We start from the raw sequence: 27,845 nt of genomic DNA, 5'->3' as shown, positions 1-27,845 counted from the left end.
TAGAAATATTACAGAAGGTTCCTGCAAGTCAAAAATATAAATTTGGACCAGAAAAACAATCCTGATTTTTAAAGTTCACGTCATCTTTACAGATTCCCTATTCCAAGAAGATAACACATTATTAAAGCTTTGAACAATGCTATTAAAGAGACTAATGGACATTTTAGCGAACCATTAAATTTAATGATCACTTTGGCGCTCAGAACAGGATATCAAATCTATCTCTCTGTGTCACAAGATTTGTTTTGGAAGCCTGTGAACAAACAAGCTTTTTGGCGCGGCGACATTTTCTGAAGAGTTTATTGGAAGTGCATTTGTTATTATTCATCACTTTGACCAGGTCCTGCGCCACTCATGTCCAAATCAAGATAACATGAACTCCAACGTGTTCTCATATTGCAGATGTGCCAAAAGTCCTTCGGAGGAACTTTGGTGTAAGTCTTCAAGCCTGCTGAGGTCAGCAGGTCTATTTCCCTGCCAAATAGGTCAATTCCCTGGGCTGGCGGGAGGTAGGAAACTAATTACAGAGCTCAGGGCAGGGAAAAGTCAACTCATTTTCTTCCACCTCCTTATTGGTGGTTGCACTTCAGCATGTTGGTATAGCAACGGACATTGACGGATAAACTTTGGCCATAATGGATTTGTCAAATAAAGCTTGTTGCACTTCATACAATAACTCTTCCTGTCAAAATACACACTTTTAGGTGGCTGCAACCCACAATACGATAGCATAAGCCTGGAATATGTCTCCAAGCCTAATAGACCAATTATGTTATGTAACACAGTGACCTGTGCATAAATGTGCCAACCAGAAATTGGTGACTTTTAAATGTCTATAGATTTTAAGGTGGCAGCTGCCCAATTAGTAACTGATCATTCTCTGAATTTTTGCCATCTGGACTCGTCATTACGTTGCACAAATGAGAACCAAGGCTCATGTTGCTAAGCTACATGGCAACATCTGCAGTTATTCCAATTTTTGTTTGTCTAATTGGATTGAGTTTAAGTCCCAGAGCTAATGAGTGTGGGAACAACGGCTGGAAATCAAGTGATACATGCTGGCATGTCGGGTTCGAATAATAAGGTGTAATTGGAAGGACCGACGATAATGGATATGGCTTTTCAGAGCCAGTTAAAGCTTTATTCAGCTCCTAAACTTATTAGCATCTGTGTTTTGTTTAATTACACATCTGTTGAAATTCATTTCAACCACAACAAGAGTAAACCAACATCATTGACTATCATAATTAAGTTGAAGGGTCCTGAAAAGATTGTTTTCGGTTATTGCCATTTGAATACAAATGGAATCTGAAATTAATTTGAATTTATTGTTTATTCTACAAATCAGGTGTCATTTGTGTCCCTTATATATGTAGCATCATGAATGATGCATCATCAATTCATCATCAATATAAATCAATTCAGTTATAAATAATTTCCTCCTTTTTAAAGACGCTGTCATAATGTCAACATAATTTTTCATGGACAAACTTTTATCTTCATATCAAATCATTTTTTCATGTTTTATTTTTTGACAGTATTTATTAAATTATTTTAATCGCCTTTACAATCTAGAAAATCACTAATTTCATAGAATGACTCTTATGCTGCGATCTTTTAATTCATCCAAAATCCTTTTTTGGCAAGCAGTGCTTCCAAAGAAAAACGGAGAGTTTTACTACTATAGTGTTTTAAAGTGACTTGCAATCTGACAAACTTTGACACACTGTGGTTGAAGTAGTTGTTGGTTTATGCTAATGTTTTAGCCAACTTTATGAAATGCTTCTTTAATTCTTAGCTTTTTTTTTTCCTTTGCCTGCAGGAGTGAGAGAGAATTTAAGTGTGGACAGTCTGTGCACTTATGACCGAAACCATTGATTAATGAAGCTTAGCGAAGCACTTTCTGGTACGAATTATCTGGTAGAGTGGTAGCTTTCAGTGAATTCTCAGAAGATGATTTTACTGCTCTGCGGTTGCTCTTTCAAAGTTTCGGAGACTTAATGGAGTTGTGTGACAATGTCAGTTATGTGACATTGAAGTATTAACTTGGTCTTAGATGTTTCTCATGAAATTGCTTTGGAGAAATATAAAAACAATACAGGTATATAACTATAAAATGATTGTGGATAGCTTAGCTCCGATAATTAGATTTTCTGAGTTAGATGATAAATTAGTTGTTTAGTTAAGAGAGGTAAATCTATTTTATTTTACCGCATATACAATCTTACAAATGGCAAAGAGCAAAAGTTTTTAGCTTTGATCATTTTTAAAGGAATAGTTCACTCAAAAAATTTAAATTTGCTGAAAATGTTCTTAATCTGAGATATAGATGAGTTTTTTTCGTCACCAGAACAAAGAAATCAGTATTGGTATCAGTGATACATGCCTTCAGTCATTAAAAAAGATGCCACTAAACAAATATTTAAAAATATACTGTCTTTATGTTGTTTGTACATTAATTTAAATATTGCATGTGAAATTATTGCAATATTGCAAAAGTATATTTAAAAACTTTAATGTTTGGTGAGATTAATTGCAATTAATTTCAGAAAAAAATGTGTGATTAGTTAAATTTTAATCGATTGACAGCACTGGTTTAAAGTTAAAATATCTAAATGCTGGATTTGTTTCTTACAAACACACATCTTTTTGTTTCACAAGATATTAATTGATAGACTGGAGTTGTGTGGATTTCTTGTGGAATATTGAGATGTTTTTATCAGCAATTTGAACTCTCATTCTGATGGCACCCATTCACTGTAGAGGATCTTATTAAGCTCCATTTAAGACCTTTTTATTCTCTCTTTTTTTATTTGTAGAAAGTGTTTGTAATGGGCTTTAAATAACTCCTAAACCAATACCCAGATCAGAAGAACCTATGGTGAAACGCATCATGTTTTTAATCTCCATTTAACAAAATAGAAGCTTCTATGAAGACAAAAATGATGTCTGAATGCTAAATCTATTTCATAAGAGTTCATTTGAAACTTAAACAGTACATTAAAAAAGTTATAGAAAAGTTAAAGCAGTTTCTGTGTGGGATAGACATTATGAATGCCAGTGAGTTGTGACATTTTCCCGATGCCTGCCGGCTGTTGACCTCACCTCTCTCCTTCATCTGAGTGACAGAATGAACGACTGAGAATTTTATATGGAGACTTTGGACCGAAATGACCCTTCGGCCCGATTGAAAGGTTATTATAGAGAAAATGAGAATTTGAAAAAAATAAATAAAACATTTGTTATATAAATGTCCTGTTTTCTTATTTTAGAAGTACTTGATTGACAAAATATAAGGCATAAGGCAGCCCTATACATTGTGAGAAAGATCGAGCGAGGGAGAAAAAGAGAGCGAGAGGGAGGCTGAATGTTATCTCATTTTCTCCTGTCTTGCGTTTCCCAGGATTACATTAAAGCCTGTATGGGGATCCAGTAAGAGTTAGTTATTATTAGCTCAGTTCCCTCTTGCGTTTTAGCAATATTACCATAAACACCGTCAACCCTTCTCCCACTGTAAACGCCGCAACAAAGGCCTCCCAACTCTGGATGAAATTATGAGCTCTTTTGATGTTGCAATCTTGAGTCTGATAAAAAGTGACGATCGAGCTTTGTTTTCGTTCGTTTGATCTGAGTCATTGGTGTGTTGCTTGGCATCCCTTTCATGTCAGAATTATTAATTGTGTCTTCACCTGTATGAAAATTATCTTTCGCAGTTATGTTTTTATTCAGAACTTCACATCAGCGATACATGGCTCCATTAAAATGGAATGTTGAAAAGGGGGTTTGATCTGTCAACCGTGAGACAGTTGTGCAGGAGACTGGGGCTAGTTGTCACACAGAACGTTCTATAATTTACAAGATATTTAGGATTTTGAGACAATATTCAATGTAGTTTGATAGTTTGAAATTACTGTTTGCTGCATAGTGCCCGATTAATCATGACTCTGTCTTTATTTTTAGTGTTTCTTACAGTGCGACTCTGTGCTATTGATTTTTCCTTATCTCCATTTTGAAAGTCGCATAAGTCATTAACCAGCAAAGTTAAAGAGAATAGCATTCTCATTAAACTTTTCTCTGCTTTTAAACAATTCCAGATCTATTGCTGATTAAGTGAGCCTTTGTGTAATGGACTTGAAAGAATGGTGGACTTCTTGCGTTACTGTGAAATCATGCACCTTTCAGCAGATCCATACTGAAGATTGTGAATTAGTGAACAATAGCCTATAGGGATTTACTGAGACTTCTTATTGAGCATGGCCAATTAAAAATAATGTGTGCCAGATAGACAGCAAAAAATGATTCATGCATTTTAACAGTGCCAAACTGTAGGAAAATAAGTGTTTTATATATATATATATATATATATAAATGTAACCCATAGACAGCTTTTAATTAAATAAAGTATTTTGTTTCTAAAAAAAAAAATTACAGGGCTGACCATATAACAGTGAGGATGTCTATTAGTTTGAGGTTGTATTGTATTGCGTTGCTAATGTTATTAATTAGAGTTTTTTTTTTTTTTATCTTTTTTATTATTTTTTACATACCTGTGCCGCTGGAGTTAATGCCAGTTCACACTATGGACAATAACTCTAATGATAAATATTTAATATTTAAAGCAGCAGATGACAAAACTACAATTTGCGCTTATAATAAACAGAACGTTATTGTCCTTTAATGTGGATTTTAATATAGGCTAGTTATATAGTTATTGTTCTTGGTGTGAATAAGCCTTTCGAACAAAAAAGGCTAAAATTCAAACCTGTATTTCCCGTGTGAGCTCCGCAGCTCAGAGTATCTGGAACACATGCTCCTACAAAATGATTTTTTGTTAAAGTGCCTCTATTATGCCATTTTTAAGGTTCCTAATATAGTTTTGGGAGTCTCAATAGGTTTACGTGCATATAAGGTCAAAAAAGTCAAACAATGCTTTCTTTTTTCTAAAAATATGCATTTAATATCAACTCATTTTCCAGTGACTGTCAAACGATTCTTTCGAAGCAATTCTAAGATTCAGTCTCTCTAAAACCCTCTTTTCTGTGAGCCTACTCTGCTCTGATTGGTCAGATGGCCCAGTCTGTTGTGATTGGTCTACCGCATACAGCGCGTGTCGGAAAACAACACGCCCATTGCTATAGTTCCATATTTTGAACGCTCGATAGAAAATATAAACATCTATTATTTATCATACTTACAGTTTGAGATTCAGTGGAGCCAGTAGGTTCAAATAAACTGGGTATTGAGCTGTCTTTCAAGCGCAAGCATTTTGTAAATCCCACGATGAACTGCCAGAGATTAGAGAATCAGTCATCAGTAAAATTGCGCGTTTGATGGTGTGTCAAGTTGTTCGCAGCCGGCCAACGTAGAACATAGGTGTGCATTATGCAAATGTGTAGCCATCACGAAAGTGGGATTCAAATTACTAATGACTCGGTTACACTGTTCGGAGACGATTCTTTCTTTTGGGAGCAAATAACTTTTATCGTGCTCTTTCGGCTTTGCAACTTTGCAGATCGTTTGCATTCACATACAGCTACGTTACACACTGCATGAAAGGCAATATTTGAAATGGCATAATAGGGGCACTTTAAAATGATCACCTTTGCTTTTAAGCGTGATTGGACAATTATTTTTGAATAATTTGCATTGTATATTTGTTTTTTAACAAACCAATACTTTACCAAAAATCTCTAAGGCTGAAAACAGATTTTAGATGATGTGAAAATAAAATGTGCAAAAGCCTTGGAAGTGTGACTCTGAGTGGTTAGCTCTGACTGACACCTCTCTGAGCACAACTCAATTACTTCCACCACACCGCACTCGTTTCGCCAGCAGCTGATGGACAAGTCCTGCTGGAATTGCGGTCATGGGCAGCACAGGCCACAATGGTCCGGACAAGGTCAAGATTACCGATGATTCAGAACTAAAAGGCAACACAAAAGGACCAGTAATGTACTAGGACTGTTGAAGGATTCTTCTGAAAGGGGGTGATTGGGTGATAAGTAGCAATGACTCTGAAAGAAGCGGTGTGGATTGGAAAAAGTGATTCAGAGGAGAACTTCAGTACATGCTTGCCGGGCTCTGGATGGCTGGTATTTGCTGTTTGCCAAATGAGTGGCACTTCCAGAAAACTCTATATTTTTCTTTGTCACTTTCTATCTACTCTCTGTGTGTGTGTAGTAGAGAAGAGGTCAAGGTTTGGCTGGTTTGCATGGTTCGGTTAGTCCCTGCTGGTAGGTTGGTTAATGACATTACTCTTATTTTTGTTTTCAAAAAATATATAAAAAGTGCAATTCATGCTTAAAATGGATTGAATACACATTTTCCATAATGAACATGATTTTGATTGATGGATTCAAATTAATTTTCATATTTTAGGAGGCATAAAGTCAAATTAATAAAAATCTGATTCATACATAAAAGGACTTGAATACACATGATTATAATGAACAGGATTTTAATTTATGAATTCAAATTATAACTCCTGAAAATATCAAAATTAAAGTCAATATATAAGATAATATGATGCAATTCATACATAAAATGATTCATGATTCAATGATGAATATTATTTTCATTTTGGAATTAAAACTAATTTGAATTTTTTTTTAGGGAGCATAAAGTCTAAATTTTAGGGTGAAACAATTGGCCTCATACTACAATAAAGAAAAATGCAATTCACAAGTAAAATGACTTGAATACACATCTTACATGAGCATGATTTAAATTTCAGAATTTAAAGGGGTCATAGGATGCCCATTTTCCACAAGTTTATATGATTCTTTAGGGTCTTAATGAAAAGTCTGTAACATAGTTTGGTTAAAATTTCTCAATTTCTCTGCCAACACATTTCAGTTCAAACAACTTGTAAAAGTGCATGTAGCTTTATATGACCCCTTTAAAATTAAGTTTGATATTTTTAGGGGGCATAAACTCTAAATTTTAAGGTGATACAGATTCCTGATACTATAATGGAAAAAAAAGCCTCATTAGAGAATGGAGGGCAATAAAACGCAAACCCCTAATGAGATTGGCATTATTATTTATTATTATGTCAAATTCCAAAAAATACCGAACATAAAATATGCATGTAGACAACACCTCATTTGCATATTTAAACAGAGTTTTTAGATAGGTAATTTTGGATATCTCTGTTTTATCACTCCATAAATCACATATTTCATCACAAATTTAGACAAGATGTTATAGAAATCAGGCAAATCTTATGTGAACAAACTCTTTTGTAAAAAATATTCAGAATACAGTAGAATTAAAACTGGAAAGTCTGGTCTGTAGTTTGGTTTTGCTACTGAATTAGCGATAAAGACATTTCCTTAAAGAAATGTGTTGTAATTGAAATCTAAAGACGCAAATGGATAAAGCGTAATAAAATGAACACTTAAAGGTGGGGTAAGCGATTTTTCAAAAACGCTTTAGAAAACTGATTCGGGCCGACTAGCAAAATGAACTTGTAGCCAATCAGCAGTAAGGGGCGTGTCTACTCATGATGTGGAGGAGAGAGCGTTCAGTCCGAGCCGAGCGACAGAAAGATAGAGATGGCGGATAAAAAACAAAAGAGGAAAACGTCTGCGGAACAAAAGAAGGCTTAAGGCAAGAAGTAGGACCCGTGTAAATATCGGATCAGCTTTCCAGCGCTGGAGAGAACTCAAGGAGTGGAAGGCCTGTGATCGGATGCCAAGGTTGCTTTGTTTCTTGTCGATAAGTGAGTAACACCGTGTCTGCGCCACAACAGCTAAAGTCTGTCTAGTACATTGGACGCGACAAAGCGACCGTCGAAAATCATTTGAAATTTGTGTCAATACGTCAAACTATAAATAGAACAAAGCAGCAGTGTTCTGTCGGGGATTTGTCGTGTCGTGCCACGCCGCATCTAGTGTAGACCATAGATATGTATATATATATATTTATGGTGTAGACAGCATCACTGATTATAATGAGTTCCATACTATTTTGTCGGGCCGCGCCACTCGCGTCCGGTGTAGACACGGTGTAACATTGGTTTTGCTTTGTTTCACAGAACTAATCGTTGCCTGGGTTGCGTACGTATGTGTGGGGCGGAGCTATCAAAATAGGGGCGAGACCCTTTTGGGGTAGGGGCGTGTTTGTTTTGGTGATTTCAAATGTCAACATTTGCTACCAGAAATCGCTTACCCCACCTTTAAATGTGTATTTTGGATATTTTCTTTCAACTAGTCTGAAAAAAAGGGGTTAGGTTATGGAAGCAAAATAGCCCAAAATCTTAAAATTGTACCATTTTCTTAGTGTCTTGCCTCAACATAATAATTGACCAAAAAAAAATCTGTAATTTTGTACTCACCCTTTTGTTGTGCCAAACCTGTATGACTGACTTTCTTCTAAGTCAGTCAAAAGATATTTAGAAAATTGTCCCAAGTGTTGTTTTGGACCCCATTCACTTTCGCTGTATGGACAAAAGCAGCTACAGTTCTTCAAAATATCTACTTCATCTATTTCACAGAAGAGGTCATAGAGGTTTGGAAGGGTATGGGCATGAGTAAATGACCGCATTTTGGATGACATGTCCCTTTACACACTGTAAATAAATACTGTCATTAGCATTCATACCGCGATACACAGGATATCTGCATCCACAAAATAAACACCAGGCCACTGCGTGTGACCTGTATGTGAAATGCAAGCGAGCGGCCCAAAGAATTGAGAATAAGTTTGCGACCAAAACACCAAAACCAAAAGTGCACTTGCCTCAAGGTGATAAAAGTTGAACTAGAGACAAGATCCTTCAGGGAGCTACAGACTCTCTCGAAGGTTAAAAATCATCAGTCAGCCATGAACAAAATGTCTTTCTGTTTTCTTGAAGCTTCTCGGGTACATCCCTCCTTAAAAACCCTCAAGGAGGTCAAAAAGCTTCAGAAGAGCTTAGTTTCTGGCCCACGGTTTGGCACTGATGTTTTATTATTATTTTGCACCACAATGGATGTTCATGTTCAGAGCACTGGACCGGTTTGTTTCTTGGTTCAGTGGTTTGGCGATTTACTTTGAGATTTCGCTCCCATGTTGTCAACCCAAGTACACTTGATAAATCCTCCGAATAAGAAGAAGTGAAGTCCATTTGGCCCATTTCAGGCAGTATATTTCTTTCTGGTTCGAATGCGAGGACCCAACTTCCAGAGTGGTGGACCGTAAATTAATATCCTCAAGCATGTGCGGCACCATCTGCCTCTTTGAAACATATTCATCAATGTGGCCAATTAGCAGATTAATCGCTTAATTACTCAGAGGCAGCTGTGTATTTCTCACGAAAATGCCAACAACGCCAGAACCGAGTCTTATCACAATTATACTTCTTCTACAATTCTTTGTTTGGTTGCAGCTGTTATTGAATTTCTGTTGCAAAGTGGGTCTGTTGTTGAACCAGTTAGTGTGTCGATAAATATAGAAGTTGAATGCACAACAATATGTCTTTGTTGACCCGAGTGGCCTGTGTGTGCTATTTCTGAGGATGAATGCATTAACAGCGAATTTACATTTAGTGCACTTGACCTAAACTGATGGCAGTTTTTAAACTCCCAAACTCCAACAAGCATTGAGTAAGCAAGTATATATTGATTTTTATGGTGTTTTGTATTGGTTGTCTTTGCATTAATGTAATTCACGCAGGCCATTATAGGAATGTACAAACTCACTTTGTACGTCTGTTTGATGTTGGGCGGCAAACTGTGAGTGTGCTTTCCTCACTCTGCATCAAAAGAGCATGTGCCGTCCGCATGTTAATTTTTCAGTGGTCTCACTTTCATTGATCTGATGGAAGAGTTTTTGTGTGCATTTGTAATGATGGGTCACTTACTGCCTGTAGATTTAGGTTAAGTCAGGGGTCTCAAAGACATTTCACAGGTTGTTTTTAGTGCCTTTTTGACACTCCTGACCAAACCTGAATCTATATGCTGAACTGTCTTTGGTGCAAAATGGCCTGTCATTGCAAATGTCCTCACAAAGCTCTTATGTCAGATTGTCAATGGAAGTTAAGGATAATTTTATGAGAAAAACATAGTAAAATATTTGTACTGAAAGCATTTGCGTTCTTTATTATTGATATAGGCCTAATATATATATATTAGAGCCCGACCGATATGGTTTTTTTGGGGCCGATACCGATATTTGGGAGTAAAAAAAAAAGGCACAGTGCACTGAACAGTAAAGTTGAAGTTTATTCAACTTTAATTCAATTCAGTTCCATACAACTTTATTCCGTTGAAGTTTATTTTACTTTGGAACATTCATTCACGGATTTGCGCTACTGTCTTCACACACAGACAGAACTTACTAGAGAAGTGTGAAGTGTGACATAATTTACCGCGAATTTAACCACCCGTAACTCCCGAACCCCCGGGGGCTATCGACGCGGGGGTGGTCTCATTCGAAAGAGGGTCTGTAAAAAACATTTTCATATCGGCGGCGTATCGGCGGCATATTCGCCGATACCAATATATCGGCAACAGGCTCATATCGGCCGATAATATCGGCTAAACGATATATCGGTCGGGCTCTAATATATATGCATGCGCTCTCCATAAGTACAAAAAATCAGCCTGCACAAGGTAGTTAATTTTGCATTATTTATTTACTTTTATAGTATTTATTTATATTTTTAGTTAGCTTTTTTATTATTTAATTCTATTCTATTTTGTCATTTTAATCTTAGTTTAAGTTTTAGTAGTTTTGTTATTTACATTTTTATTATTTTTATTAATATTTCTGTTTAGCTTTATTTTATTATTTTTTTAATAATATAGTACTGCAACCTAATTTACTTAAGTTGCGAAGGCAGCATTTCTCATTTTTATTTGTTTATTTTTAAGTTTATTTTTTTAATCCAATATTTGTTTAATTTTCTTTTTTTCTTCTTTTTCTTCTTATGTTCTAGTTTTAGTTAACAATAGCAACACTGGAACAAGATTTTTGCAAACTGACGTTTTTAAAAAAGATTTATTTTTCACATTTTCGCCTTTATTACGATAGGACAGATCAGAACTGACAGGAAGCGGGAGAGAGAAAGGTCTGCGAATCAGGATTCGAACTCGGGACGCCTGTAGCGCAACAGCGCTGAATGTCTCGACACTGCCCACAAGGCTATCGGAGCCTACTGCAATCTGACTTTTGTCCAATAAGTTTTACGTAGACATTTTTAGCCAGTGTTAGTACTTCAAACACATTGAGCTGTGGTGCTCATGTGGGTGATATGGGTTTGAATCCAGAAAACAACATATGATAAGACATATATATTGAATGCAATGTGAGTCACTTTGGATAAAAGCATCTGCCAAATGCATCAATATAAATTTTGGTATCCCCTTGAAATGCTGATGTTATTCTGTCCCACCTAAAAACTAGTTCTTGATCTTCTCGAGTGTTTAAAATCAGACAACAGTGTCATTGTTTTTACATAATTTGTTGATATTCAGTTCATTGCATGAAAGTACTATTTTAATCCAGTCAATCCAGTAAATGGCTAACACCATTTATATTATGCTGTGTTTCAAACTCTTTGAGCTGTGGTGCTGATATGGGAAATGTGGATATGTATTTGAACTGTGTTGTGCCCCTATTTTATTTTTCCTGCCCTTCTGCTCATCATTTCCTGTTAGCACCCTATATTCACTATCAATAAAATGATGAAAACATTTATTTCATACCATCTCCTAAGAGCAAGAATACAATATAAGGATACATAATTTGGATAATTTTTCATAGCCTAAGGCAACAAATCTCTCTCTCTCTCTCTCTCTCTCTCTCTCTCTCTCTCAGAATGTACTGGTCACTTTGGGACAAAAAGGAAAACTTACTGTAATTCAATTCTATTTTTAAGGCCTCTGTTTAAATTGAAACGATACACTGTCTCAGTGTGCAGTGCATTATCAGACAGAGGTCTACATTTTGAACCGCTATAGCGCAAGCTCCATTATGCTTCAGTATTACACCTGAAACTGTCAGCGGTAACGGGAACCTTCAGGATCCTGTCTGAATGTTGGAACAGATCGTCAGACACTTCTTTGAGCTTTTATTCTCGCAATCACAGCCACACAAGCTCTCAGCATCCCCTGATGAATATGTACAGGGATTGCCTGTCTTACTCTTTCTGTGCCTGTCGATCTCTGTCTGTTGCTTTTGTCTCAATCACGCTCTCTTTCTTTCTTTGAGCCTGTTCCTTACTAATGTGGTTTTATTGTAGCTGTTTCTTGTGGTTCCCAATAAAGTATTGTTAAAGCTCAGTGTCTTTTCCCTTGGGTCCAGGTATCACAACAACAAATGGATCAATGCACCAAACAATAGCAGAAATCTTAAGCACACAACCTGAAGTGAAGCCTTGTCATGAATATAATAGTGTCAGAGGTTTAGGGAGAGAAATAAAGCATGGAATAGAAACTTTTCTTTTTGTAGTGCTGGAAAGATAGACAAATTGGAGAAAGTAGAACACAAAATCCTTGCTGTTTTGTTTCAGCGCACTTGACGTTCTATATATAGGATGCAATAAAAATTCACATTCTCTTTTTCTGTCTGTTTCTCTCCATCTGTCTCTCTCAGGGTGATGATGTTATGACAGTTATCAAAACCAAAGCCCAGTGGCCCGCCTGGCAGCCTCTTAATGTGTAAGTTTCTATCGCTTTTGTACTTTTACATTTAGACAACAGCCCCCAAAAAGGGTTTTGACACTTTAGCCACACTTAAAATAAATGAATGTCATTTCATTAGCCTATATGACAAAATATCAAACCAAGAGTGACTTAAAGTGCCCAAATGTAATGGAGGCAAAGAATCTAACCCTAACCCATATACAAAAGGTCCTTTATAATGTCATATATATGAAACAGTATCATGAGATTTTGAAAAACCAAAACATCCAGAAAATGTTATTTGGTTTCCTGCTGTACATACACAGTACTTTTCAAAAGTTTAAAATGAAGAAATAAAATGAATACTTTTATTCAGCAAGAAACATAATAAGTTGATCAAAAGTGACAGTAAAGATTTATAATTTTACAAAAGATTCCTATTTCTAATAATAAATGCTGTTCTTTTGAACTTTGTATTTATCAAAGAATCCTGAAAAAATGTATCACTGTTTTCAGTATTAATAATATAAATAAAAATGTTTCTTGAGCAGCATATTAGATGATTTCTGATGGATCATGTGACACTGAAGACCGGAATAATGATGCAGAAAATTACATTTTAAAATATATTCAAATAGAAAATGGTTATTTTAAATTATAATATTTCACAATATTGCTGAAAGAATATAAAAGAAAGGTAACAACCCAAAAGTTACCAAATGTCTCTCTGGTCTTGCTTCTTGGATGAGTATTTTTCAACACTAAGGCCTGCTTCATAAAAAACTCCTTTAGCACCTGCTGGGTATGTAGATGTTTCTTTCCCTCTCACTAACGAGGCGGTTAATATTTTATGTGTGGATTTGTTTAGCGAAGTCTTCCGTTTTTTGATGAGAGTAGCATTTCCCCTGCGGTGCTTTTGCGATTGAGGTTAATGGCCTCCCTCCAGCTCCAATACATCAGGACGTTCTCTTGACCTATTTTAACATCAGACTGTCAATTACCACAACCAATTTACCCCATGAAGAGGGAATGGCAATGGCAGACGCTAATTATTTCCAACCATAAGTCAAACATACGAGGCACTTTCCACCAATAGGGCACGCTGGGGTATCCCATAACTTTTTTTTTTAAAGCATTAGAGTCATAAATTGCAATTTTTTTTTGTTGTGAAACGTATTAGATACAGTATGTTTGTCTAACATGAAATTAGGCTAGCAAAGTAGCTTGTATTTCGCAGTTTCTTTATCTTCTTGACTGCATACAATACTATTTTTAACCAATTTTAGTTAGCAAAAATTATTTTATTTTTTAAAAACATTTATTTTATTTTTATTTTTATTTTTATTTTTTTATGAACTGTGTCCCACATTTTGCACATCTTCGGTTTTGATTTCAAAACTTGAGTTTAATTCTCGTCTGCCTGGAGTGCATGGCTCACTCTCTTCCTCTTTCTTCTGCTCTCAAGTGTGGGCTGTGCGAGTCATAAGGTGCTGGTTTCATGATGAATATTTAATATGTGTTAATCAATAGATCCAAGTAACATCTTTAAACATGCAGCCTGCTCCGCTCAAATGGCAACAGTTGCTTTGGTGATGGTTTGTTATCAGGGCAATTAGTTTGATTAATTACCATCTGCATGGATTCTTACAAATTATGCCTTAGCGCATAATACATGACACAGACGTCTTGTAAGTGGCATTATGTTTGTGTACAGTCCTTTCTCTGAAACAACTTTATTTTCGGATGACTTCACCTCTTCTCTTGTCTGCTCTCAGGCATGCCGCCCCCTCGGCGGAGTTCTCGGTGGATCGAGCCCGTCATCTCATGTCGTTCTTGACTATGCTGGGCCCCAGTCCCGACTGGAACGTGGGATTGTCTGGGGAGGACCTGTGCACCAGGGATTGCGGCTGGGTCCAGAGGATGGTGAAGGATCTGGTGCCGTGGGACGCCGGTACTGACAGCGGGGTCACTTATGAGGTCAGCTTTCACAGACTGATGACGTTGTTACATTAGAACATACTGTGAGAGTCCATATATGAGGCAGCATGGGTCATTGTGCATACACTGAAGCTAGCTTTTCATAACTTTTCTCTTCTACTGTATGTTAATCTGAGATCTTGTCTTGTACCAACTGTAAACGGCATGACAAGACGTCAAGTCAATTGCTTGGTTTGTCTTATTTACATTTCATTTTTGTTATAATTTGGGCAATCAATAGATTATTTTTCTAAATATTTAATTGTGTTTAACATCATATTTTTTCGTAGTTAACATGTTAATGCATTTAGTTCTAAGAAAACTCAGTAATAGATTTCAGTTGTGCAGATTATTAAAATTAAATTAGAATTTACACTCGGAACATTAATGTATGCAACTGCACTCCTGCCTTACTTGCACAAAAAACAAAAAGATGTTGCAAAATTCATGCAAACACAGTGCAAATGACCAATAATTAAATAATTAAATAAAAAATAATAATCTATATTCAACCGTTCATTATTTATTATTATTAGTGTTTGATTTGTTGTTGTTGTTGTTAAACCAATTTAAAATAAAATAGTTTAAAAATGTTATAAAAAACCTACAATACAACAACATTAATAATAATAATATGCAATATTCAACCATTTAATACCAACAACAATAATAATAAAACTGTTGTTGTTGTTATTAAATAAAAAATACATTAAAAATTATGGTTATTATTATAATTATTATTATTATTATTGTTTTTGTTGTTACAACAATAATTAAAAAATAAAATAGCTAAAAAGTATTTTTTTTTTAAACTACAATGCAACAACAATAATAATATTCAATATTCAACCACTCAATAATAACAGTAATAATAAAATGGTTGTTGTTGTTGTAAAATATGATAAAAAATGTAAAAAATTAAATTAAAAAACATAATAATAGTAATAATCCACACTGTATAAATGTTTATCTTGTGGGTGATATTTCACTTGTTGAGCTTTATTGATTAAATTACTATACAATTAAACAAAGATACATGTTTGATTTATAAATAAATTCTCATATTGGGTGTCTTTATTATTTATCTTTAAATGGGAGCTCTGATGGAGACATTTTTGTATGCACTCTGCTTAGTTCTAATCAACAAGTTTCTGATCAGTTTTTCAGAAACCACTCAGAACAGAATGAAAGTTATAATGTCAAATTAAATAAAAGCTTTAATGGCATTTAAACCCATTAACTTTGACAACAATAATTACAAGGTAATGGAATAATATTTTGTTATGCCTGAAGGTTTGATGTGAAAATGAAATTGTTTTATAAACAATGCGAAAACTACTTTCAATTCATAGTGCTTCCACATTGTCTCATATTTTAAGCTTACTTAAAATTGCTTATGAATATACAAAATCCAAGGCTGCACTAGATGAATAAATACATAGAGGGAAAAAAAGTGCAAATAAGCCAGTTTCCTCACTGTGTCTATGTTGCTTCTAGCTTCCTCAAGAGCTGTTCAGAGCAAACAGTATTAAGTCTTTGCATATCAGATACTAAGTGGAACCAGGACGTCACACGCTGCCCCCTGCTGGTACGAAACAGTCCTGAGTTGTTCCTTGAAAGAAATAAGAAGTCAGCTTCAGAAGTTAAACTCTTGAAGCTTTACCGAGCAGTTGGAGCAGCAGTTGGTCTTTGTTTTGCAGCATTGCTCTGAAGGCTTCGAAGTGGAATGCAAGTAACTGTCAGGTGACTCAAAGTGCAGAGGCAGGAAACAAGGCCATAAATCACTCATAAAGGGAATATTACGCAGTCAATGAATGATGCATGTGGAGATGAAAGGTGGGAGACCCTGGCAGATGGCATCCAAAAGTCACATACTCTACTTCTGTTTTTCTCTTACCCTCCCTCCCCTCTCTCTCTCCTGTCATCCTCCGTTTCTTATGTTTATCCAAGTCTCCCAATAAACCCAGCAATCCCCAGGAGCGGATTCGACCCCTCACCAGTTTGGATCACCCACAGAGCCCTTTTTACGACCCTTCCGGTGGCCCCATCACACCCCTCGCCCAAGTGGTAGTGGAGAGAATCGCAAGAAAGGTGATTTTAAAAGCTGTTTTAATGGGGTTTTTTTTAAATTATTTATAATTATAGTATTTATATATACAATTATACACCTTTTTACAATTATTTACAGTTATAGAATTACATCAAATGACAATAATTTCATCAAAGTTTGAGGGCAGTACATTTTTTTTTTAATATTTCTACTCTGGGTTCTACTCAACAGCAAGAATGCATTCAATTGATCAGTGATCAGTATTGATCATTAAATACTTTTGTGTGTGTGTGTGTGTGTGTGTATGTATGTATATATATTTCAAATAAATGCTGTTCTTTTGAATTGAAATCATTTATTTTAAATTGTAATATTTCACAATTTTACTGCATTATTATGTGTATGTATATTGGATACTTAATAGCTTTTTTCCTCTATTTGTAAATTTTGAATACCTTTGCCATCATCTAAATTTGACTTTTACAATAGTAATTTATTAATTTAAAAGGTCAAATCTATAATCTTTAACATTAATAATTGAATACCAAATGTAATCTTTAGCAAATCTTCAGATTAATATTCATATTAATCCATATCCAAATTATTTTTTATCAACATTATAATGTTGTGATGCCTAATTTTTTTTTTTTTTAATTTACTTGGTATTTTTTATTTTTTATTTATTTCGGCTAAATAATATAACATACAGTATATTGTCCACTTATCAGTTATTGCCCATAACAATTTATTATTGTTTATTTCCTGTTCTCTAGCTAAATGGAAACAGTTTTTTAATATATATATGTAACCCTGGACCACAAAACCAGTCTTGTCAGTCGCTGGGGTATATTTGGTAGCAATAGCCAAAAAACATTGTATGGGTCAAAATTATTGATTTTTCTTTTATGCCAAAAATCATTAGGTTATTAAGTAAAGATCATGTTCCATGAAGATATTTTATAAATTTCCTACCGTAAATATATCAAAACTTAATTTATGATCAGTAATATGCATTGCTAAGAACTTCATTTGGACAACTTTAAAGGCGATTTTCTCAATATTTTTATTTTTTTGCACCCTCAGATTCCAGATTTTCAAATAGTTGTATCTCGGCCCAATATTGTCCTATCCTAACAAACATTTATATGATGTATAAATCTCAATTTCAAAAAATTGACCCTTATGACTGGTTTTGTGGTCCAGGGTCACATATAGTATTCAGTTTAAACAGCTGTGTTGTTTAATATAGCTACTGACCCTGATTTGCTGAGTCATAAAAGTCCATTTGCTAAACAAACTAAAGCAATTGCTTACAAAAATATGTCAAAGCAAGCAGTCGTGAAACACAAAAACTCAGCAACGCTCATAACACATCTGTAATCCTTCAAATGACAGTGTTTGGAGGATTCTTTTCTAAAATAATCCATTCCGGAACTCATTGACATGAACCAGAACTCTTAATATTCCACACCAGATGTTTCATCTCTGTCTCACAGCTGGGAAGAATCTCATCTCTAGGCTTTTGAGTGGGGTAAAGCCTTGAGCCAGCTAGTTTACAATCATCTGCCCTCAGAGAATCTATTTTTTTTGCGCGGGGCTTAGCGTGATAGTGATCAGATGGCAAATGGTGGATCTTATCAGGCGCTGTGATGTTGATCCATGTTCTTCCAATCTGCAGGGAGAGCAGTGCAATACCGTGCCCGACTCCATAGACGATATCGTCGCTGATATTGCTCAGGAGGAGAAGGAGGAAGGTGCGTATGGCTGCGCTATCTTATCCAATTTGTAGCACCTCATTTAAAAACATAGCCACCAGACAGTTTAATGAACAAGGCGGCCTGCAGGTATCTTAGAGTAAACCTCCCAATGTCCCTTCTGTCACGGTTAAGTCAAACAACAGGAAGATGAAGAACAATATGCTTTACCATGGTGCACTTCAATTATGTTTGTTGGCTAATGCACTCTGCCAGATAATTACCTGTGGTTTCCCTCCAGTTTCTTGTGAGTATCAGGAGTGGAAAGACGGAGACTGGAATGAACAAGAGCTTTGCTGCTTTTAAAGCTAAAGAGTGTCATTTCTATGCTGCTAGCAGCTATTAGTCCTGCTCTGAACTCAACCAGTGTTGCTGTCAGGCTGGTCAGGAAATGTTTTGATAGCAGCACCGAGCCACAAAGAGGAATAAAAAAGAGACAGAAATATAACAGACAGAAAGATAAAAATACTCAAAGAAAAGTCAATTTTTTAAATGTCATTTCTATGAAAATGAAAATTTGCTTAGTATGTATACTGACCCTCAGGCCAAGTTGTAGATGAGCTTGTTTCTTCATCAGAATAGATTTGGAGAAATTTTACATTACATCAGTTGCTCACCAGTGGATCCTCTGCAGTGAATGGGTGCCATCAGAATGAGAGTCCAAACAGCTGATAAAAACACCACAATAATCCACAAAATGACTCCAGTCCATCAATTAATCTCTTGTCAAGTGAATAGCTGCATTTTTGCGATAAATTTGTCATTAGGATGTTGTTTTTGACTAAAACACGAGTCCTCTATCCATATTGCTTTCTCCAATGAAAAAGTCATATCATCTGAATCAGGAGAGAAATATGCTCAGATCGAGCACCGTTTACAAGCGAAAACAGTCCAAAACCATTCTAAATAAATATGTTGGTGGATTTTAATGTGAGGACAACAGGGGATGGACTTTTTCAGTGGATGAAGCGATGCAATATTTCATCTAGAAGCAATGGTATAAACGTAAAGGCATAGTTCACCCAAAAATGAAAATTCTGTCTTTAATTACACACCCTCATGTCGTTCCAAACATGTAACACCTTCGTTCATCTATGGAACACAAATTAAGATATTTTTGATGAAATCTGAGATCCTAGGTGTATGTGACTTTCTTCTTTCAGACAAATACAATCGGAGTTAAATAAAAAAATGTCCTGTCTCTTCCAAGCTTTATAATGGCAGTGAATGGTTGTTGAGATTTTGAAGCCCAAGAAAAGTGCATCCATCCATCATAAAAAGTGATCCACACGACTCCGGGGGGTTAATAAAGGCCTTCTGAAGCAAAAAGATGCATTTGTGTAAGAAAAATATCCTTATTTAAAACTTTTTAAACTGTAATCTCTAGCTTACGCTAACTGTCATACTCGTGTTCATGAGAGAATGGCGTTCCAGCAGATGACGTAGGACGCAGGTGTAGCGTAAGCTCTGGTGAGAAGTGACGAACATGGAAGCACAGTGGAGAGAGCAAAACACCGGTCATGAATTAGAAGTACGAAACAAGGAATTGTAAAGAAAAATGTTGGAGGATTTCAATATAAGCCAGTGGACACTGGTTTTCCTTTGCTTTAAACAAAACCTGGTTCTCAAAATACTAGCATATTCTCACCGGACAGAGATTACGGTTTATAAAGGTTTAAATATGGATGTTTTTTTTTTTTACACAAACACATCACTTTGTTTCTGAAGGCCCCGGAGCCGTGTGGAGCACTTTTTATAATGGATGGACGTACTTTATTGGACTTCAAAATCTCAACACCCATTCACTGCCATTATAAAGCTTGGAAGAGCCAGGACATTTTTTATATAATTCCAGTTGTATTTCTCTGAAAGAAGAAAGTCATATACACCTAGGATGGCTTGAGTGAATCATTGGGTAATTTTCATTTTTGGGGTGAACTACCCCTTTAAAATGTCTTAATAATGGATTTATTTCTTTAAAACATGCAGTCTTTTACTTCAAAGACATTAACTGCTGGATTGGAGTCATTTGGATCACTTGTGGATTATTGTAATGTTTTTATCAGCTGTTTAAACTCTCATTCTGACTGCACCCATTCACTGCTGAGGATTCACTGGTGAGCAAGTGACGTAATGCTAAATTTTTCCAAATATGTTCTGATGGAGCAACAAACACATCTACATCTTGAAGTACATTTTCAGTTAATTTTCATTTTTCGGTGTACTATTCCTTTTAGGAAAGCTTTATAAGTGCTACTGCTTTTCATGAACCGTGCAATGTCCTCTAATGAGTCAATCCACTCACATTTCCACAGCCGACAACACTCCAGAGACGTGCATCTACTCAAACTGGTCTCCATGGTCCGCCTGTAGCTCCTCCACCTGCGATAAGGGTCGACGGATGAGGCAGAGGATGCTAAAAGCACAGCTAGACCCCAACATGCCCTGTCTGCATACCCAAGACTTTGAGCCCTGCATGGGGCCGGGCTGCAGCGAGGAGGGTGAGCTAGATAACGCTGGTCTCCAGCTCTTCAGCGCATAATAAAACCCTTTGAGGCTGACGGATTTAGGGATCACTATCTCAGAGCATGTCAGGAAGGAAGGTGCATAGAATAAGGGGGAAAAATGGAGGAAGAAGGAATAAAAATGTGGTGCAGAAAAGCATGCACGAAATGCTGAGTGGAGCACGTAATTAATTGATAGCCTTGTTAGTGTGAGTAATGTAGAGAAATGCAAAGTCTCTGTTTTCAAGGTTACGAAAACCTTAGCCGACCTCAAACGGCTGCTGTGGAGTTTTATGCCTGCAATCTGCTCGAGCAGACCAGGGTATTGATTCCCTCATTGGAGAGGTAGACGCTATAAACCATAACCATAAACTATATATTGTGGTTTATCGTTTAAAAGAATCAATATGACATTTGCACTTTGGTAGGTTGGCCGATTGGGTCGGAGTGTAAAATCTTGGTAAGTTAAACTGCAAATAATGTTTTCTCTTTTGAGTGGTTGGCTGTCTTTTCTTAGATCTGTGTATCGACACACCTGTAAGGGCTGCACAATCAAATTCAAATCACAATCGCTGTATGGCCTTCTGTGACCGCAAAAAGCTGTAATTTAATTAAGTAAAACAGTCCCCATGTGCTGTGGGTTCTAAATAGGCATCACTCACCAGTGTGGCAGAAACAGGTCTTTTTCATTTTTTCACCAAAATAAAGGCAGCATTTGAATGTTTAAAGAACCACTGTGGGTAGAATGTAAAAGACTCTACATTTTCAAGATATTCCAATGTTTTCAGCATAATGTACTATAAAAATATTGTAATTTTACAATGTTGTGAAATATTCTAAATATAATATTTAGTAATAATATAAATAATTTAATTTCAGATTATACTAAAAAAGTAAAAAATAAATAAATAAATAAAAAAAAATAACAAATAAAAATATATATATATATATTTTTTTTTTATTATTATTCCAATGTGTTTGGTATATGATATACTATTGTATAAAATATTGTAATTTTAGATTATTTTAAAATATTCTAAATTTCCATTTTTTATCAATAGTATTTGAAATGCTGTATAAAACACAATATACTATATAATCTGTTCCAATATGTTCTAAATATTTGGAATATTCAAATGTGTTTGGTACAATACGATGTACTATTATATAAAAAAAATAATTTTAAAAATAATTTAAAATATTGTAAATATTAAATAGTTCTTTTTAGTATAAGATATAATATCATATAACAATATTGAATTTTTAAATATTTTAGAATATTAATTCATTTCATTTTCTAATCAGTTAATGGTAGTGGTAGCAGTAAAGTTACAGTAATATGCAGAAATAATATAATGTGTATATATATATATATAAAAAATGATCAACTAAAATGGACCAAAAGTCTGAGTCCACTTTGAAGTACAATGTGAATGCAAAGGGAACTGGATTATTTTTTTAGCCCATTCATTTTGGGTCTGAATTTTATACTTGTGAACAAGTATTAATAACTCTAAAGAGTAACTTTTTATATTAGCAGCACTTTTTGTTCTGTGAAACATAATTTAACTTGGAGACAAAAGGCATGACTTGATTTGTACTTTTTGCTGTTTTAGTTTGAATTTGTCCTGTTCTTTTAATATCTTGATACCAAAGCAACAAATATGTGAGATGTTGCAGTTCAAATCTCAATATCAATAAGCAAAAATAACCGCAATAAGATTCTTAGACCAAATAGTACAGCGTCTGTGACGTTTTCTGTCTGTCTGTCGGTCTTTCTCTCCACCTGGCGACTGATGACTTTCTCTCTTTTTTTCTGTCTGTCAGTGTATCTACATCAACTCATCCGTCTGCCTCATCTGTACCTCTCCATCCTCTGAACCGTCTGTTTTCCCACATCACGTCTTCATTCTGTCAGCTCTGATGTGAGGCTTTTAAAGATGTTGTTTCTCGCCAGCACTGGCTATTGATTAATACAACCTGCATCGCTTCACGTAGACTCTCTTTTGTTTTTAATTAATGGGCCGTTAAGGGCCTGCATTGATTGATAATCCACCATCCGGTTGACAGGCCGACACTGGGGCCTCTGGGGGCCCCATCAGGGCCACGTTTATTTACAGCTCTTATTAATGATTCACTTAGTTCTGCTTTATTAGGTAGTGCTCGCTGCTGGTCCCACATGGGGTCTGCAGTTCTGCACTGGAGACAAATCTATGGAGAGTCGCCCCAAGTTCATCCATCCCGTCTGATAACAAATCTATTTACAAGCTCTGCCTTAGAGATAATTGGAACGGCTGAGGTGAGATAAAGCATGGCTGGATCGGTCAATTTGATCACATCTGTCAGCACTTTATAAGGGGAGAAAGGTGGAAGATATGAAAGATGAACTGTAGAGAACGGCAGCATTGAAAAATGATAGAGGAGGATTGTAATCTTACAGTGTGTCATACATAAAGAAAGAGGATTATGGGAACGGGTCACTGCATTGAATTGCTGTATATAGCGAAGAGGGAATATCTTACACCTGTTTTCTTTATCATAATAAAGTAATAATTTGTCACGGGAGGCTGTTTGCAATGCATGGCCAGCAAAAAAGACACCAATAAATCATTAAATTGATATTAATATTTATAATAAACCATATTATTAAGAAGTATATTAATAATACAACAAATAAAAGTGTTATTTAATTATTTATATTAAATATTACATTTGAAGTTAATTATAATATTGTAAAATTTTAACTACTACTACCAATAATAATCACAATAATTTTTTTCACAAATATAGTTTTATTATAGCATTATTATTATTATTATTATTATTCAATTCTACACATTAAATATTAAAATAATATCAATTAAAATATTGCATTCTATTTACAGTAGTAATAATAATAATAATTGTTACAATAAACAGTTTTTATTATTATTATTATTATTATTATTATTATTATTAATCTACACATTAAATATTACATTTGATGTTAATAATAATAATAATGACAGTAAACAAATTTTGTGGCAAGTAATGTAGCTAATTATTATTATTATTATTATTAATTAGTCAAATATTTAGGGTGTAGAATTTATTAATAATAATAATAATAATAATGACAGTAATCCAATTTTTTGGCAAGTAATATAGTTCATTATTATTATTATTATTATTATTATTATTACATTCTACACATTAAATATTACTTTTGATGTTAATTATGTTAATCATAATATTGTATTATTATTATTGTTGTTGTTGTTGATTAGCAAAATATTTACGGTGTAGAATTTAATAAATAATAATAATAATAATAATAACAAAAATTTTATGACAAGTAATTTAGTTTAATTAGCCTGTTACAAACTTACCACATTAATATAATCTATAATCTTACATAGACATAATTTGCTTTGTCCACAAAACAAATTTCAAGAATTTATTCATAAAACTTTAGATCAAAAGTTTTTATGATAAATATAACTGTAATCAAATATATCCATTCACTCATCACCAGATCTCACAGTATACTTCTAGGAAAGATTTGTGACGTACAGTACCTCATTAGCATATGACTGTGTTCTGTTCCCTAGAGGCGTCCACATGTATGATGTCAGAGTGGATCAGCTGGTCTCCGTGCAGCGCCTCGTGTGGAATGGGCATGAGGTCCAGAGAGAGATACGTCAAGCAGTTCCCAGAGGACGGCTCCAGCTGCACGCTGCCAACCGAGGAGACAGAGAAGTGTGTGGTCAACGAGGACTGTTGTAAGTTATATACTGTATATGTTGTGTTCATGTTTTCATGAGCGTTTAGTACAAGTATTTAGTCAAATAACTATCCTAAAATCTGCACAAGTAATGTTAGACACATGTTTACGTGTGTTTCAGCACCCAGTAGCTGTGTGGTGACCGAGTGGGCTGAGTGGGAGCCCTGCAGCGTGAGCTGTGGAGTGGGGATGAGGAGGAGAGAGCGCATGATGAAGATGGAGGCCTCAGATGGCTCGCCCTGTCAAGTGCAGCTGGTGGAGGCAGAGAAGTGCATGATGTCTGAGTGCAGTAAGTATGAAGCCACGAAATGTCAATTCAGTCAATTCAATCCAACACCCTCTCATGGGCCGTGCAAAATGCCCTGCTTCACCAGGCTTGATTCATTACCAGAATTCCTCTTTGCTGCTAGTCGATTTCTAATTAGACCTGCTTGTCACTTGTCCCGGGTAGGGCTGGACCAGCCACTCGTAAGGTCTTATTTAGATTGAGGCGTCAAGTTCACACTTGGGATTGTGTAGCTAGTCATTGCTAAGTCAGTGCTTAATTTGGCTCCATCATTTGTTTTAAAGACAAGACATACAGAAGCAGGTCATAAACGCTTTGTAAAGTAATATGTAGTTACATAATATCACCTTTATTTATCTGCTAAACAGCTTTTAAATTTGTAAATAGAAGTAGTATTTAATCGCTGTCCATTTTAACTTGTAATATGCTTCAAATTGAACAGTAATTGAGTTAACCATTCAAATACGATACATAAGTGGAACTCCTTATATGGGCATTTCTCCCGGAAGAGCGCGCCCGCGCACGCATCGACCAGAGCGAGCGCAAGAGTGCACCCATCAACGCTTTTCGTTCGGCTGCACTGCACAGCTCAGGAAGAATGTCTCCAAAGAAGTGTGTTTTTGGTTGTAAGGGAAAGATAACCTTGTTCAGCTTCCCGAAGAACCCAGCATTACGTAAACAGTGCATGCAGTTTGTTTTTCGGGGCAGCAACGGAGTTTCGCAAGTGTGTTTGTTGATGAACGTTTTATAAACAAAACCCAGTTCGATGCTGGATTTGCACATCGTTCAATACTGAAAGATGGAGCAGTCCCAGCGATAAAAGGTCCCGGTCATGATTCGGAACTGCAGACAGTAATGCCGAGTTCACACTGCATGATGTTCAAAATCATCCGATCATCAGTTTTTACACTGCATGACTATCTGGGGTAGCATTCAGTTGCTGCTGTGTTCATATTGCACGATAGATCGGCAACAGGAGGTTACACACTGCATGACTTTACAATAGGAAGAATCGCAGACAACTGTGTCTGGTCCGCAAACTACATTTCATAACCAAACGCATGAGAGAAGTGATAAGGAAATAACGCAAGATCATGCTGATATTGTGGTCTATAATAAGTCCACCCCAAACAAACAATAACAAAGATGACTTAACATAGCCTACTTCTGCTGGGAAAATTTTATATACACAAATCTAAGTACTTGAAAGTGAAACCAACGTTTTGTGCATTTTATAATGAGCTTGTCTACAAAAGCCCTCAAAGTGATGAAAAAGAAAAATGTAATAAATCTTTTGACCTTTATAGAAGAATATGATTTACAGGGAAAAAAAACCTGTATATTTTTCTTATATATGTACAGTATATATATATATATATATATATTTATATATTTCTTCATGCACCTGTTCTGTATATTCTAATTTCTAATGCAAAAATGTACTCATATTGCCACGTTGTTTGTACATGTATAATTGCTTAATAATAATAAAAATAAAAATAAATTTTAAAACACAAAAAAAGTCCTCCCCGAACTTCCCGGTGCCCTGCATCTTGCTCTCTCATTGGCTGTAGGTCATCGCCGATGTATGTTTCAGTCAGAACTCATTTCACCGACAGCTCCAGATATTTAGCATGCCAATAATATACTCTCAGATCGCGTCTTTGATAATTCACACTGCGTGATGTTCACTCGCGTGAACGAGTACTGATTGGCCTCCGATTTCGGGCATTTGTCGGCGATTTCGCAAAACCTGTCGGCGAGTGAAAATCAGGGCTAAAATCGTGCAGTGTGAACTCTGCATAAGTCAAACAAATGTCTGTGTTTAGTTGGCAATCGGCGCTCAAGTGCTCGTCACTCTTTAGCTCCGCCCACGGTGCGCCTCCAGGAGCTCTGCTGTTTTCGGAAAGAATCATAAAGCTGTATCTTTCTTTTATAAATATGATAAAACTAAACACTTTTTGGAGATATGATGGATGCAATACTACTTTATAGGTACTCAAGATTAACATGAGATTGGGTGAAACTGTGTGTTATGTCCCCTTTAAGCTTAGGTATGGGGTAGAGATTAGGATATTTAAAATATGGTCATGCAGAATAATGTGCTTTATAACCACTAATAAACAGGCAGTATCCCAGTAATATGCATGCTAGTTAATAGTGAGAATAAGTCCTTAAAATAAAGTGTTACCTCTTTTAAGCTTGCAAATTTATAAATAATATTGAAGTCATAGATTTATGCTTGCAAATCTTTAAGAGTTCATGTATACCTTGTATAGTTTATCTTTGTAGTTCATGTATAGTTTATCTTTGTGTTTAGTGTGCTTCATCAAATGACTACTTTCAAATAAAGTACTAAAACTAGTATGCACTAGATTATGTGAACTGCAAGTATATGCACTATAAATCTAAAGCACTACAAATGTAGTATGCACTAGATACCGTGCACCTCTAATTTAGTATGCCTTGAGTTTATGAACAGTATAGTAACTCTTCATAACTTGTGTGTGTGTGTAGATGCAGTGGTGTGTATGCTGTCTCCGTGGTCAGACTGGGGAGAGTGCAGCGTTACTTGCGGTGTGGGCATGCGTTCCCGTCAGCGCATGCTGAAGACGCCCGTAGAGCCAAGCCTGTGTCCGGATGAGCTCGAGCAGGTTGAAAAGTGCATGCTTCCTGAATGCCGTGAGTAACACACACACACACACACTTTCATTTATAAGACTTTGTGTTTTCATGTAAATACTAGACTAACCCTAATGCGATTTACTAATTGAAGACATCCCTAAATGGACGTTTTGTGATATTTAATTCACAAAATTGTCCCCAAATTGTAGTACATGCACAGAAATACACACATGAATGAAATGCTCCCTTTTTAATTCCGTCCTCCATTCCTCCTCCAG

The 27,845-nt window shown here is 35.6% G+C and overlaps 1 protein-coding gene across 1 annotated transcript in view; it reads left to right on the top strand.

Moving 5' to 3' along the window:
• The window catches only part of LOC107745929 (spondin-1-like), a 69,536-nt gene that overhangs the window by 37,646 nt on the left and 4,045 nt on the right, over nucleotides 1–27,845 (top strand). The window contains exons 8-15 of the mRNA XM_016559967.1: nucleotides 12,580–12,644; nucleotides 14,384–14,585; nucleotides 16,536–16,676; nucleotides 18,314–18,389; nucleotides 20,705–20,890; nucleotides 24,484–24,654; nucleotides 24,778–24,945; nucleotides 27,460–27,624. Of these exons, the coding sequence (XP_016415453.1) occupies nucleotides 12,580–12,644; nucleotides 14,384–14,585; nucleotides 16,536–16,676; nucleotides 18,314–18,389; nucleotides 20,705–20,890; nucleotides 24,484–24,654; nucleotides 24,778–24,945; nucleotides 27,460–27,624 (1,174 nt within the window). The remainder of the gene's footprint in view (nucleotides 1–12,579; nucleotides 12,645–14,383; nucleotides 14,586–16,535; nucleotides 16,677–18,313; nucleotides 18,390–20,704; nucleotides 20,891–24,483; nucleotides 24,655–24,777; nucleotides 24,946–27,459; nucleotides 27,625–27,845) is intronic.

This window comes from Sinocyclocheilus rhinocerous, unplaced genomic scaffold (genome assembly GCF_001515625.1).
Source record: "Sinocyclocheilus rhinocerous isolate Xijiao unplaced genomic scaffold, SAMN03320098_v1.1 scaffold2183, whole genome shotgun sequence".
In the NCBI taxonomy this organism is placed as follows: domain Eukaryota; kingdom Metazoa; phylum Chordata; class Actinopteri; order Cypriniformes; family Cyprinidae; genus Sinocyclocheilus; species Sinocyclocheilus rhinocerous.
Note: the sequence above shows the minus strand (reverse complement) of the source record. Positions and strands in the feature narration are given on the sequence as shown.